Below are 14,721 nucleotides of genomic sequence, written 5' to 3'. Positions count from 1 at the left end.
AGCTCTTCATTCTCTGCTTCCCTTTCCTCCTTTTCCCATGATCTGGAATCTGTTCCCATGATCCTTGGATGCTCCTCTGAAGGAGTAATCCGCCCAGTCCCCACACTGCTGCGGTACTGGCAGCAGAACAGTTGGTGGTACAGCACAATGGTGGCCTACAAAGGTGGGAGGATTAGTACTCTAGCTTTGGAGCAAGATACAAACCTTTCGAGGATACTGCTGCAGCTTGTCATTGAAATTGGTATTGGTTGCTTTTAACGCTGGTGCCAAACTCATGGGCATTTGGATGGAGTCTTATTCTTTACAAGGTACTCACTGCCTTGGCAATCAGTCCTCTTTCTTTCCTTTTTAAAGACTAGATTGCAGAGGTGGGACATACCTATTGGTGCAAGCCCTGCAGCACACCTGACCACTGATGTTTCAGGTGTCCCTGGAAGATGGAGGCCTGTGGTGGCAGCCACCTTCTTTCCCGTGCCTTGCTGCTGGGAACAAGAAGAACCAACCACCTACCCTCATTTCCCAGGTGCCAATTGTGAAATGTGCAGTAGCCTTGCCTTTGGATTTAAGCTTTTTAAAAAGGAAAGTACAGGTGAATGACCACCTGCGCTGGCATCACAGCTTTTCATACGAGACCCACTCGCCTAGGCATTTACCATTCTATTCTGTTGGCTCTGGGGACTCCAGCAGGTTATGGCTCCTGCCTGCTTTGTGTGGTGCTACTTCTCCAGGACATTAGACACAGTGGTCTTTCCCATCATTGACTACCTGGCCTTTTTAACTGAGATACCAGAGACTGAACCTGGGAGCTGGGATGCCGGAGGAATATGCTATGGGTTCAAATGAGCATCGATTTCCATGAATCCAACTTTCAGGTTCTGCAGCAGGCCAGCTTTTTTGAGTTTAGGGACACACAGATTTTCTTCATTTTAGTCTCCATTTTGCAGGACCTTTCTTTCTATCACCTGCTCATTTGACAAGATAGGCTTTTGTCCAGATCTGTTTGAAAGCATCTGAACAAATTTGCACTTCTGAACATGCACACATCCTCCATAATGCACATTTTCACACTTTAGTTAGGAGAAGGGGTTTATTTTAAATTGTGTGTGCACATGTGTGTATTTTTATATAACTAAATGTAAAATTACAGACGAGGAGGAGGAGGAAGAGAAGAAGTTGTTGTTTTCAAGTTCGTAGAATTTGTGAGCTGGAAAAAGCCAGTCCACAGTAAAATCTTTGGGTTGGAATCATAGAATTCCAAACCTGTTACAGCTCATTACAGATTTCTCTGACACTCTTATTACAGTCATGCAGATTTCAGGGATGTGCAGATTAGCGTTTCACTTTTGCGGGAGGATTAGTGCTCATTTACATTTACTTCTACAGAATAGCACAGTGCCCATTAGAGCAAGTCCAGGAAAATTCTAATGGATAGAATCCAGTTTGCCTGGCAACCGGTGAAACCCGGATGGAACGCATTTAACAAAGGCTATGCATTCCCACCTGAGACCACCTTCTGTGCAGCTGAGCAAAAGTCCCAATAAAAATTCCAAATGGCAAGTGTCATTTTAAAAGAAGCATTCCACCTTCTCTTGGGAGGGAAATGTTCTTCTTAAGATGGCACTTACTGGCAATGACCCAGTAGTATTTTTATTTGGGGTCTGCAAGGACAGAATCCCAACTAATGCCATGAAAAATGGCTATTCATTTACTGAGGATTGCCAGTATAGCAATAATCTACAGGTGGTAGCAAGTTGCCCCTCCAATAGTTGAGAAGTGGTGTATGAGAGTCTAGGATATGATATTAGAATTAACTAATATGTTTAGAGTCAGGGAAGGACAGTTAGTAAATATTATTAATAGAAAAATGCACTCTATTTTATATTGGGATGTGAATGTTCAGGACTCGGGTATGTTTGATGGGTATGAGTTTGATGATGTTTAGACATCTACCTTGGAAATATTTTCTTAAATGTATGAATGGATGTAATATGGAAGTTAATGGAGACATTTATTTAGGACGATGTAATGAACGTTTAAGCTAAACTCTGATTTCTTCCTTTAAAAAAGAAAGGCAAACCATAATGGGGCTTACCAACATGTGTGTGTGTGTCTTTGAAAAAACCAAGAATGCTTTTATTTTTTGGAGGGGGGGGGATAACTATTTCATATGAAAACTTGTGTATATTGCATATTTTACTCAAAAAACTAATGAATCATGTAACAGCTATAATAATAATTCATTGTGGCTACTCCAAGCCCATTTTTGCAAAACAAAGAACCATTGCTAAACTGCTTCTTCTGCTTTGAGTACCAAGTGCTTTGTATTCATGAAGTGCATACAGATTGCCGATGGGGGTGGGGGACACTTTTATTATATATTTTGAACACCATCAAGGAAATTACATTGCTCCAGTGCCCGGAGAGTGCTTCCCCAAATGCAGTATTTATCAAGTATTTTTGGCTGAGTGTACTTGGATGATACCAGAGCTATTAACATTACTGTAATTGGATCCTTAAAGGCTGAATTTGCAGAATCTATTGTTGAGAACTTCCCATTTGCTTTACAGCTTAGAAAGCATTAATTGAAATGGCATGACATGTTTAGTGATCACCCAAATGCTTACCTGAATTATCTTTGATGCTATTTTCCCACGTGCCACTAAGCTAAAATATCTCTGATACCCGTGCTTGTAAGTGCTGATTTATTAATTGCAAGCCATATGGAAATGTGTCAGAATAATAACATTTCATTATTGGCTTCTTTGTGCAAAGTGGAATCCCTCCAGTGGCAGAAGTCTGAGTGTCCTGCTATGAGGTGATGCACAGAATGCATGAGAACGTACCAAGCTCAAGAAAATGTCTGATCTGTTTCCTTGTCTTGCCCTTCCAGTCTAATATTGTGAAGCTGACCAAGCCAGTGGCCCTGTGGACCCAGCAGGATGTATGCAAGTGGTTGAAAAAACACTGCCCAAATCAGTATCAAATCTACAGTGAGTCATTCAAACAGCATGACATAACTGGTAAAGTATGAACTATCCAACATATTTAACTTTAGAATGTGTGTGTGTGTTTAATTTCTTTTGCCTACTGTCTTTGAGTGACTAGTCTACGAGTGAGTACTGTTACATAAAATGTATATTAGTTATTGGCCTAATTCTCAGCAGTGTGAGGTCATGAGGGAATAAAGAATGTGTTACATAAAGGAATGATTAATAGAAAATATACAGTGATAGAGTCTTACTGTGATAATGGTTTGTGGTTTTACTTGTTATTTTTATGGTATGTGCTCACCTTGGGGGACTCCTTTAAGCCTAAAAATCAGGGCACAGACAAATTAAACTAACAAATATATGGTGGCCTAATGGAACTCGGAAGATAAGAAAAAATATATTTACAAGCGGTTTCATAACCCCATAGAAGAGTACTTGCTTTGCATCTGAACGTTGGATATAGGCTTTCTGAGATCTGAATGCTTTTTCCCAAAGAAGAGACAAACTTCAGGACCCTGAAGTCTTCTCTGATCTAAAATCTGAGTTGGAGGAAGATTGGGCTTATCCTCCTCCATAGCTCCTCCAGCCCCCAAAGCTACTTCGCTTAAGCCACATTTACCTGGTCAGAGTTGTTGATAGCAATGGCCAGGAAGGCGTTCTTTCTTCTTTTGTGGTGATTAAACTGGGCTAGATGGACCTAGAAAGGTGAAGTTTGGGGGGGGGGGGGAGAGCAGAAATATTTAGGGAAAATGGGCATCACCACGTTCACTGTATCAGATATGTCACTAGAGGGTCCAAAATGCTCTCTGAGTTTTATCTGCTTATTTTCAAATTTATATGCCGCTGAATAGCCCAATAGGAACAAAGGAACCTGAGTTGCTTTTTAGGTTGTAGAAGCAGCTACAGGAGGAAAGCAGAGCCTAAAATTAATTTCTTGTAAACTGCCCAGAGCCTATGGGAATAGAGTAGTATATAAAAATTAAGACAAATAAAATAACTGGGGTGAAAAACCATTGTGGTGCTTAGGATCCTTTCCAATACCAACTTTCTTAGGTCATTATTATGAACACTACACTGGGCTTGTATCTCTGTCTAAGATTTAATAAGTCCATTTGATACATTATAAGCTGGATTTATAACCTTTAGGTAATGAAAAAGATTAAATCCTTTCTACCAGGTAAGAATTAAATATCAACAATTCTGAGTTATGCAGAATAATAAATGAAAAACGAGCTCACTGACAGAAATGCAATATAAACAAATAACAATGCATGTAAATAAAGTTCTGTGCACATTTGGGAGTGAATCCAGAAAAGAAATGGCCGTCAGTGGTGGGAAACGGGTTGTGAGGGACTGTGTGCAGGAGTTCTAAGGCTCAGGGCAGTATGAGGACGGTGAAGAGAGAAAGCACCAAAGGCACTTTGGTGGTGGTGGTGGCAGCGGCGGTGGCTTGGGTGGACACTGGATGATCCTAGATCTTGGTATGTCAAGTGGATCTTCCTCATCACAGTTGTCACCCTCTGTTGCTACTCTTCCTCCTCTCCACTTAACAAACAGGGAAAAAGTTAATAAATAACTCTCAGTCTTGACTGAACTGTAATAAGAACTTGTGTAAAACAGTTCTCATGGTCCAGCAGAAAGCACATTTCTCTTTAGCCTAGGCAAGCGACAGGTTTGTGCAACACCAGTTCAACAAAGGATTTCTTTTGTGTGCATTTTTGCATTGGTTGGATTGATTTCAGCAACCCAACCATTTTCTTCTTGAGACTGGGGAAAGAGACTCAAAAAAAAGGACATAGACTTTACACTTTATGTTGTGAGCCGTCCCGAGGCTTCGGCGAATGGGGCGGCATAGAAATGTTTTAATAATAAATAAATAAATAAAACTCAGAAAGTATAGATGATGAACCAACAGGTGGTTAGAGGTGGAGCTAGGAGAAGGCAGAGGATGACCAGCAGGTAAGTGAACTGGCAGCCATGGGTGTCCCACTGCAGTGTGGGCTCAGCAGATGTCCAGCCACCCCTGGAGAGATGCTTCTTAGTTGAAGATTTGGGGGAAGTTCCCATGGTATGTGGTGTGCATAGGAAAGGTGCACCACGAATGCACGGTGATTCCTGTGATGTAAGTGAAGACTGGTGCAGCTGGTGGTTTCCCTGACTCTGGCTTCAACTTGTGACACTCATTTTATTGTTTTTTTTTCTCAGCTGGAAATATCAGGGGAGGGGGAGCATTTCTGGCCTTCTCTCTTTTTCTTTTGTTGAAACATCATTTTTATTTATCTTCTTCTATTTCTCTAGAAACAGTTCATTTGCCTGTTATTCATGCTCCCAAGATTTGATGTGCCCATTCTCCCCCCTCACCAATTTCATCTGCCTTGCTATATCTTCCATAAAGAAGGCTTCTGAGTACACCTTCAGAGCAACAGCCCTTGAATGCAGTAATTATTATATGTGAACCTCATTCTGTCAAAATGTAATACAAGACATATCAGAACCAAGTTTGACTGCCAACACAAGCCTTCGGAGACTTGGAACTTTTTAATTAAAACCAAGCCAGCCATGCTGTCAGGTGTCCCCATTTTTCTGGGTGGGGATTGTCCTGCCCATTTCATGAGCATCTCTGCCCCTGCCCTTGTGTCAAGGCTGGAGGGAAGGCTTAGGCCTGCTTGGCCACAGTGTTGCCAAAGCCTCTGGAGAGCCTTGACTGCACAGACTGGCTGGCTTCTTAACTCTCCTTTCCCGAACCAAGGAGAGTTGGCACCCACAGTGGTCGGCCTGGCTCCAAACTGTAGAGCCTTGCATGTCTCATTTACTATCCTTTAATTCTGGGAGGTGCCAGATGGAACTGCACTGCATCCATCTGATCTGTTGACTGTGCTTCTGCCATTTTTGAATGTTCAGAGCAGAGCAACATCGAATCGCCACTTGGTTGGGTTGCAAAGTAGGCCCAGAACAGATTGCTAGATCGAGTCTCAGGGGTGCATGGCAGCAAAATGGCCATGAGAAATAAAACAGGGAAAAGCTTCTGCAGAACCCATACACAAAGCAGGTTTCTAAGCTCCGAATCTTTGCAACGCTCCATGCTTTGTTCTTGCCTCCTTCCTATCAGCTTCCCTTGAGAATAAGAAATTCTTTCACTGGTTGGAGCTGGATCATTTAATGTTAGGAATCCCAAAAATGGGATTCCAAAATTAAAAACAAAAAACAAAAACACACACACCCCTCAGTGTATTACTGAGTCTCCCACCAATTCACTGACTGGTAGGTTGTTCTCCAGGGTTTCAGAAAGAGGACTTTTCTAACCCTATCCTGAAATGCAGAAGATTAAACCTAAGATCTCTAAAACTGATTTATAGCTGTGCCCCAAGTATTCCGCAATGAGTTGGCATGCAATTATTGCCTGGTGTGTCTGTCCTTTCACACCAAGAAGAGTGAGAGGGACTGTTTCTTGGGTCAGAACTCCCGCTTTGCCTGCAGAAGGCCTCGGGTTCAACTCTTGGTGCCTCCAGTAAACAACACTTTCAGGAAGATCCTCTTCTTAAAAACCTGGAGAGCTGCTAGAAGTCAGACCAGACCACACTGGGATAAACGATGATATACCCTGAAAAAACAACAGGAGGGGAAGACACTGATGTATTGCAAAAACAAAAGGGAAAAGGTTATCAGGTGCCTGGAAAGGATGTTTATTTTGCGCAAAGCGTTTCCGAAACAATCTTTTTTCCTTCATCAATTTTCCTTCAATTAAAATTCTACCACAAAACATGGTTAGCATTTTGTATTACTCCTAAAGGACCAAGATTATCAAACAGTTGCATCACTTAATGTGGTCGACTGATTACACAGCTTGTAACATTTATCAAACATGCTCATTAACAAATTCATTATATTAAATGCATTGTGAATGCTTTTAAAATGTGTCATATTAAAACTATTATTTGGTTTATAGTCTTGTAGGAATATAAGAGAAAAGATTGGTTCCAAAATGTGCTGAGCAAAACAAACATCCTTTCCAGGCACCTCAGAATACTTTTTGCTTTTGTGTTGGAAGAAATATTCTGAGCTGGTATAAGGCGGCTGACTAATGTTTTGAGGAACTCAGGCAGACAGACAAGCATCTGAGCAGATGATTCTTTCATGTGCTAAATATACACACTGGATGTCAGAGTGAAATACATTGTCAGATGCTTGGCAAAGACCTTTGACTTCCCTGTTGACCAGGTTTCCTTAACCTGGTACCCTGCAGATTTTTTAGACTACAACTTCCAGACCAGAGGCTAGATGCCTGCAGTTGAAATCCAAAATTTCTCAAGGATGCTTTAGGACTTCCATTTGCTCTGGAGTCTGAAAGGGACAAGAATCCGACCTTTTTAGGTACCTCATTCCTCTCAGTCTGCGTTTAAAGAATTTCTAATGGATATACTCTCAAAAAGGAATAATTTTATAAAACCATGAAAAAGCTGGTGTTTTATCAGCTATGTTTCCACTTACTGTTGCAAATCATGTTATAAAACCTAAGTGTAAAATCTGTGTAGGATTAACTTGCCCCTTTTGAATAATATGCCAGACCAAGGCTTATCCTGTCTTTTTCAATCTTCCAAAATCCATGACAAGAGCTCTTAGGGTTCATCTGTTGTAAAAGGAGTAGCAAAAGCCGCTCCAAGCAGGACAGCTTGTAAATTAAATGTCAATAGTTTAAAAACAATGCAAAAATGTAATCTACACAGCAGAGTTTTAGACTAAAATACAAACAAACCAAAACTTGCCAGCAGATCAGATACAAACACATAAGTGAAAGTAGCATTTAAGAAGCCTCGGATCTGTGTTGGATACCTAAGCATTATTTTGTTTGCCACCGATTTCTGAAGAAATAGGTCCATTAAAAGTTGCTACTACAGAAAAGACTCTTTCTCTGATCATGTGCTCCTGACTTTCCAAGTACCCTACTATTAGAGAAGGTTGATCTTAAAACTAGGGCAGATTCAGCTGAAGGAAGATGGTCTTTTGCATGCCATGGAGTTAAGTTCCATCCAGAACAGGTTGGATACTTCTTTAGATGTTCCTCTTCCACTCTCTACACAATCAAGTCACTCGTTGCTTTTTCAGTCTTCCTGACTGGTACACGAGCTACTGAGCAACAACTTGTCATGGGGCAACTTATACGGTGGGGGAGAAACTTCCTTGTTCGATGCGTCTGCACTAAATCTCCAAACTGATCTTGAACCACTGCTATGGGATGTAGCAATTGAAAACAACACTTGATGCCTCATGTGTGCAGAGTGTTTACAGCAGGGGAACTGCCCCTCTTTCAGCTCAAGGGCAACATTTGATGCCCATGAAATTGTTGAGGGGGCATATTTAGGAGTTGGGTGGCCCTAAAGAGGAAAAGGGTAGGGCCAGAACAACCAGAAATAACTCAGATATCAACCTATTTTAGCTTAAAGCAGTTACTGCCAGTAATTAAACTGGAGGAATCAAGCCAAAAGTAATAGGACTGAGGTTAGATACAAAACAAAGCAGCATGTTTTTACTTAAAGATCGCAGTTCTAGCAGCTCAGCTTTAGGAGAGAGATTTCAGTCTTTTAAAACTGAAAAAGAACTACACAAATGTTTTCCTGCCTGCAACCAAGACATCAGTGGGAGACATGTATGGGGCCAGGATATGGAGACCCCAGAAGGCAAAGTAAACTGGATTCAGCGTTCACTGGTTTATAATAGTGTGCCCAAGTGTGGCACACTCAAAAATTGTGGTGCCGGCTCCAGATTTGAAGTATTCATCAAGAAAGTGACCACTGATAAAGGGAAGCTCCTGCATCAGGGGGTCCCCAGATTTACCTGGCAGTACTGAGCCCCCAGTTTAAGCTTCCCACATGCTCTTCAGGATGGTGGGGAATTAAAAATAGCAGTTGGCAGATCCATCTGCCCACATCAGGTGGATGTTAACCATAGACGACACACCTGTGCTGCTAGGATCCCAGCCGCTGCCTGAAGTACCAAGTACTCATGCTGGGTCCATTGTAAGACAGGGAAGCCGCTGCAAACCTATAAACTGGACCAGTTGTACTCTGAGAGCAGCTGTGCACATTGCCTGTTCAACATCACTACAGAAACACACCTGGGCCAGTCTACCTGTTTCTGGTCCATGCCAGTTTGGAAGTTTCTACCCATAGTCCTATTCTTTTCCAAATGCAACCAATAAAAGCATTTATAAATGTGTTTTTAAATGTGTATTTTGTTAGGCTAAAACTGTCAAGAGTTATTTTTAAATGTGTATTTTGTTAGGCTAAAACTGTCAAGAGTGGTACAGCAACTATCAAAGAAATGCAAAATGGGGTGTGTAGCTTTCTGATCCATGCATTGGTCCAAGGTATGAGGATCCAGCTTTGCTACTTAGGTACTTCTAGAGATCCACTTCTTCAAGCGCCTCCGCTTTGCAATGTCCTTGAACCAATTGCATCAAATATAGGAAATGCTGATTCATTTCTAAACACCTTGATAAATACATCTGGGAATCTGGGTCCAACTGCACCCAATTTGAATAAGCCATTACACATCACAGACTACAGAATATGATCACTCACGTGCACAGGGGGACACACCAAACACACACACAAACACGCACACATGCACACAAATCTTCCTGGGAGCTATACTTTTCATTTCAGTCAGTTCACATATTCAAGTCATGAAATGTTCAGTAATCGAGGAATATAATTTTGATATGTGAAGCAGCCATTTGATTATTGTGGGCGAAAGAAATCCAGACTGGGTTTTTTTCCCCTCTTGACAGGCTTCCCATAAGAATAGTCTGGAAATTGTAGTAATTTTCAATTCCTCTAGGGGGAGCTTGCACACAAATTACTATGCTGGCTTCCATTTTTGTGCATAGTGTTTGGGGCATTCAACACAGAGACCTGTTCCTTGGGAAAGAATAGAAATTATCCAAAGAACTGTACCTTATGGAGCAGCTGCTTTTTGCCCCTACAATTATCAACATATTTGCATTCCAATACATTTCTCTCTTTACATTTCCTTAGAGTTTGGTGGCTTCTTCCACTTCATTTTGTTATAAGTTGCAATCTATTTTTAACTGCTAAAATCATTTTTTAAATGGTCAAAAATGTTCTGGCCTGAAGGGAGAGAGAATTAAATTCTCTTTTCCCTCCATCCTGCTCCCACAAAGTTTTCAATCAAAAAAAGTGCATAAATCGTCATCTTTGCATTGCATTGCATTTATATCCTGCCTTTTTATCCTGTTGCAAAGAACACAAGGCATCTTACATAGTTCTCCTCCACTCCATTTTTATCCTCACAACAACCCTGTGAGGTAGTGTTCGGCTGAGAGATTGTTGAGCTCTGAGAGATTCGCCTTCTCAAAATTGTATTCATACAACTTGCATCCCATCTAACTTGGCTCTTATAAGCAGCTAACTAGATGGTAGTCAAATTGCTTTACATTCTGACTAATTTAAAGTACAGTCATTGTTTAGACCCCAAAATCCTACAATTTCCAGCACATTCCAGCCACCCATGTGGTGCATTGTAGAACAAATTTCTGTCTAAATTTGCATAGAATTGTGCCCTTTAAAACTCGAACCTGTTATATATGTTTTGATTATTTTGCTTAGTAGGTAACATTCTCAGAAAAGTTGTACTTGAACAGAAAGTTGATAGTGATCACCTCTTTTATTTGGAAGCAAATAAATGTTCTATTGAAATGTAACTGGGAAGAAAGTATTGCAGATGGGAAGATGGGATTCAGCAAAAAGTAAAAGAAAAAAAGTAAAAGAAAAAAACGAAGTTAAATTGAATCCTTTGCCTTAATGGTTGATAAGCAGATGGTGGCTAGCCTGGAAAAGAAAAAGGCAGTGTCACTGTATAGATTGGATCCAACTCAGTCATACTTAAGAGTAAACGCATTAAAATCCGTGAAGCATAAGCTAGGCATGACGCACTTGTCCTAGTGACTTCAGAGGCTCTTGAACCAGCCTGATATCTAGACTGTGTGTGGAGCCAAGCGTCCCCTGCAGATATCATGCTGTTTGGGAAGATCCTCACAGGATGCGTTCTCTGTGATGTGTCCTGTGCTGAGGTCTTGTATTTAGCAACTCCTCTGGTCACTGTAGGTGACTAGGAATTCTGCACAGACGAATGGGCAGAATGATGGAGGGGGGATGCATCTTTCTGTTCCTCTTCTGCTAGCCTGCTTGGTTTCTGTAGTAGTTGTAGAAGCTGGACAGTGCTTTCCTCAGCAAGCAGCACTGAAGAAAGCTACCAGCTTCTTGGCAACATGAGAAAGCATTTTCGGAGTAGTAACTTTTTTGGCTCTATTTACAAAGCAGCTTTAGCATTAATAATCAGCACTTTGACCTGAGCTCAGAACCAAACAGACGACCTGATAATGTACTCAGACCGAAGTTCGTAAAGAATGCATCCTATGATCTGAACTGACTTAGGTGACGAAATGCTTCTGAATCATCTCCAGCAGCAGCCTGTGTGTATATATGTGTACATAAATACGGAGTGTTTTTGTGTAGATGTTAGACCAAAGTGAAATTCCGCTGCATATACATTTTGTTATGTTTTCATTGCTCTGGGGAACTAACTCTGGATCCTTTATTTGCAACTGCAAATTCTGACATGCAGAGTTTTCTTCTCTCCCTCTTCATTTTCCTTGAAAATCATAGCCTGGCGCTCTGCATGGGCTGCCAAAAATATATCATTGTAGACAATTGAGCTGCAAGGGACTGTCGTTTATGACTGGGTTAGACACTCTGAATACCAGTGAAAAAACACCAGTGCTGCCAGCTGCAGGTCTGCGAAACCTTGGAGAAGACAAGCAGAGGGTTTCAATTTTATGATGCTTTTTATGATTGAGCCTGGATGGGGAGCCTTTTTCAGCCTGATGGATAAATGCAATCGACTGGGGTGTGTGAGACCAAAGGTGAAGGGGGGAGCCCGAAGGTCAAGGCCACATAAGCAAAACACCCTGTCATATTATAGTTTCAAGCTTTAGTATCCATAATTAGGGATGGGTAATGTTGTGTCCCTGGGCATGAACCATCCCAGCCAATTTTTGTAGGGATCACCGTAGTGCCTTGCCTTTCCCATTTTTTTTGTACAGGTTAACCCATTTTTAATCAACAACCAAGATTGCTGTGAAATAGAATTCTGTTGGTGCTGAAAACTGTAGGTGCCAAAATTCTTTGCACAGGACCTTGCCCAGTCTGGGGGAAGCTGAGGCAGTGGCTGTCCTGAACCAGTGCCAGGCCAAGGTAATGGGTTGGATGAGGGCCAATAAACTGAAGCTCAATTCAGATAAGATGGAGGTCCTGTTGGTGGATGATTTGAGCTTCTGGGTAAGTGACTTGTGCCCTGCCCTGAATGGGGTTGCACTCCCTCTAAAGGACAGGGTCTGCAGCTTGGGAGTGCTCCTCGACCCGGAGCTGTCCTTGGAAGTCCAGGTGACAGCGGTGGGGAGGAGCGCTTTCCTTCAGCTTCAGCTAATCTATCAGCTGCGTCCTTACCTGGAGGAGAACTGCCTAGCAACAGTGACACACGCATTGGTTACTTCCCATTTGGATTACTGTAACGTGCTCTTCGTGGGGCTGCCCTTGAAGACAGTCCAGATACTTCAGATGGTGCAAAATAGAGCTCCCAGGATGCTGTCGGGGACTGGGCATTATTCTCATATAACCCCAGTCCTCTATCAGCTCCATTGGCTTCTTATCAAAGTCTGGGCTCAAGTCAAGGTGCTGGTTATTACCTATAAAGCCCTAAACGGCTTGGGACCAGAATACCTAAAGGAATGCCTTTTTTCCTACATGCCCTCCCGCCTCCTATGATCGGCAGCAGAGGCCCTCCTCCAGGAACTCTCTTTGAAAGAGGTCAGGAGACAGAGTACTCAGAGGAGCGCTTTCTCTGCAGTGGTGCCCCGACTATGGAATGCGCTCCCTAGAGAGGTCCGCCTGGCACTGTCATTATATGCTTTTCGGCACCTGGTCAAGACCTTTTTATTTGGCCAATATTTTAACACATATGACTTATTTAATTTATTTTATGACTTATTTAATTTATTTTATGACTTATTTAATTTATTTATTTTAATTTTATGACTTTTTAAATTATTTTAATGATGCTCAGTGTGGAATAGTTATTTATCTTATTTTATTGAAGTTCTGAAATAATGTAAGCTGTCCAGAGATGACAGTAATGGATGGTGCACAAAGTTTTTAAATAAATGCGTAAGTAAGTTCTAGCCTGTGGGTCTAGGGGAGGCTGTAGAGGCAGGCCCAGCTATGGTAGACAGATGCCTGGGACCTCAGTTCTACCAGGCCTCTTAGTGGCTGATGAGGGAGAGATGCAGGATGCCGATATTCCAAATCTCCCACAGCTGGGAGATCTCTGAGCAGGTGTCCCTGCTTCCCGAACAAGGTTGTCTTCCATGGGAGCAGGCAACAGCAGGAGGCCTCTGCAGGTGAGGGTGCTTTGCTGCACTGTTGACTAAAGAGCATGGGGCAGAGGTGCCTGGTGAGGAGCATAACTGCCTGAGAGTAGGCATTCAATAATCTGGCAGCGATCATTAATGGCCATGCCCCTGTATTTTAGCCCGAGCAACTTGTTTGCTGGAAGCAATGCATTAGTAACCTAGAGGTTTCTCACTTTCTCTGGAATTGTGAATAACTGGGAGTTGTTCTGTGTGCCGAACCAGGGAAAATTAGTCTTTCCTTTTTTCACAACTTAATTGTGATCTCCTCACCAAGAATTGTTATGTGGCCTGTATAAGGCTTATTGTGAATTATTAGAATTACTGCAATAAAAAGTGTCACAGAGACTTCAGCCTTGATTCCAGGAAGTTGGGGTTGACTTTGAGTGTTTAGGTGTTAGCCGCCACCTCTGCCTTAGAATGCGTCTTTTGAATAGATTAGTCTCTTTCTTAGCCATTTTTGGTGGTGCCTATGATAGTTCCTCAAATTAACAGATGGGCCCATAGGCCCGAGATAGTTGCCACCCTGATGTAAGCCATGGAAGAACCATTTCAACTTTCTAGAAGGGTGATAGTGGACTGCAGAATGAGTGGTGGTTGGGGGAATAAGGTGTGTTCAGAAGCAAGGACATGGCTATTTGTGGAATCTTAGAGGGCTGAGTTGGGTCTCCAGGAGGGCCAGATTTCTCCCCAGAGTTCAGCAGGAGAAAGTGAGCTAAGAAATATGGCTGAAGCAGCCAACGTGGGAATCGGAGGGCGAGAGGTCAAACCCCCAAGGGTGATAAGCCAAGAGCTATTAAGAAATTGACAAGGCAGGAAGTGGGAACTAGAAGAGTGGGGAACAGTCCCAGTGTGGGAGGACACAGCTATAAGAGAAGGGCTGGGAAGGAGAGTTACTCAGCCTGGCTGTGAAGTAGTAACACCAGTTGGTGTGTGTTGCAGGTCAACTCCCAAAGGGTGCATTTTTTAAATCTGCATTAGGATTGTACAGAAAAGCTTCCTGTACAAGAGTGTTGTGGAAATTAATAAACTGGACAATTTGTTTGAGGCCACTATTTGTCTTCCACGGAGAAATCTCTGCCAAACAAGAATGATAAATAAATTGCCCAGACTGGCTTCAGTATTCTAGTCCACAAACAACCCACCCAGCTATCATTGGCATGGTTCTTCTTTGCTGTAGAAGGAACTAGAGGGGTGAGCAAAGGGAAGCCATTTTTATTTTCATGTGACTATGGTGTCAGTTTTGAA

The 14,721-nt window shown here is 42.1% G+C and overlaps 1 protein-coding gene across 1 annotated transcript in view; it reads left to right on the top strand.

Moving 5' to 3' along the window:
• SAMD12 (sterile alpha motif domain containing 12) overlaps nt 1-14,721 on the top strand; it is a 219,406-nt gene that overhangs the window by 59,114 nt on the left and 145,571 nt on the right. Inside the window, exon 3 of the mRNA XM_044421607.1 lies at nt 2,891-3,020. Coding sequence (XP_044277542.1) covers nt 2,891-3,020 — 130 coding nt within the window. The remainder of the gene's footprint in view (nt 1-2,890; nt 3,021-14,721) is intronic.

The sequence above is a fragment of the Varanus komodoensis genome, unplaced genomic scaffold (assembly GCF_004798865.1).
Source record: "Varanus komodoensis strain SLA01 unplaced genomic scaffold, ASM479886v1 scaffold12, whole genome shotgun sequence".
In the NCBI taxonomy this organism is placed as follows: Eukaryota; Metazoa; Chordata; class Lepidosauria; order Squamata; family Varanidae; genus Varanus; species Varanus komodoensis.
The sequence above is the reverse complement of the archived record's forward strand: the minus strand, read 5'-3'. Positions and strand labels throughout refer to the sequence as shown.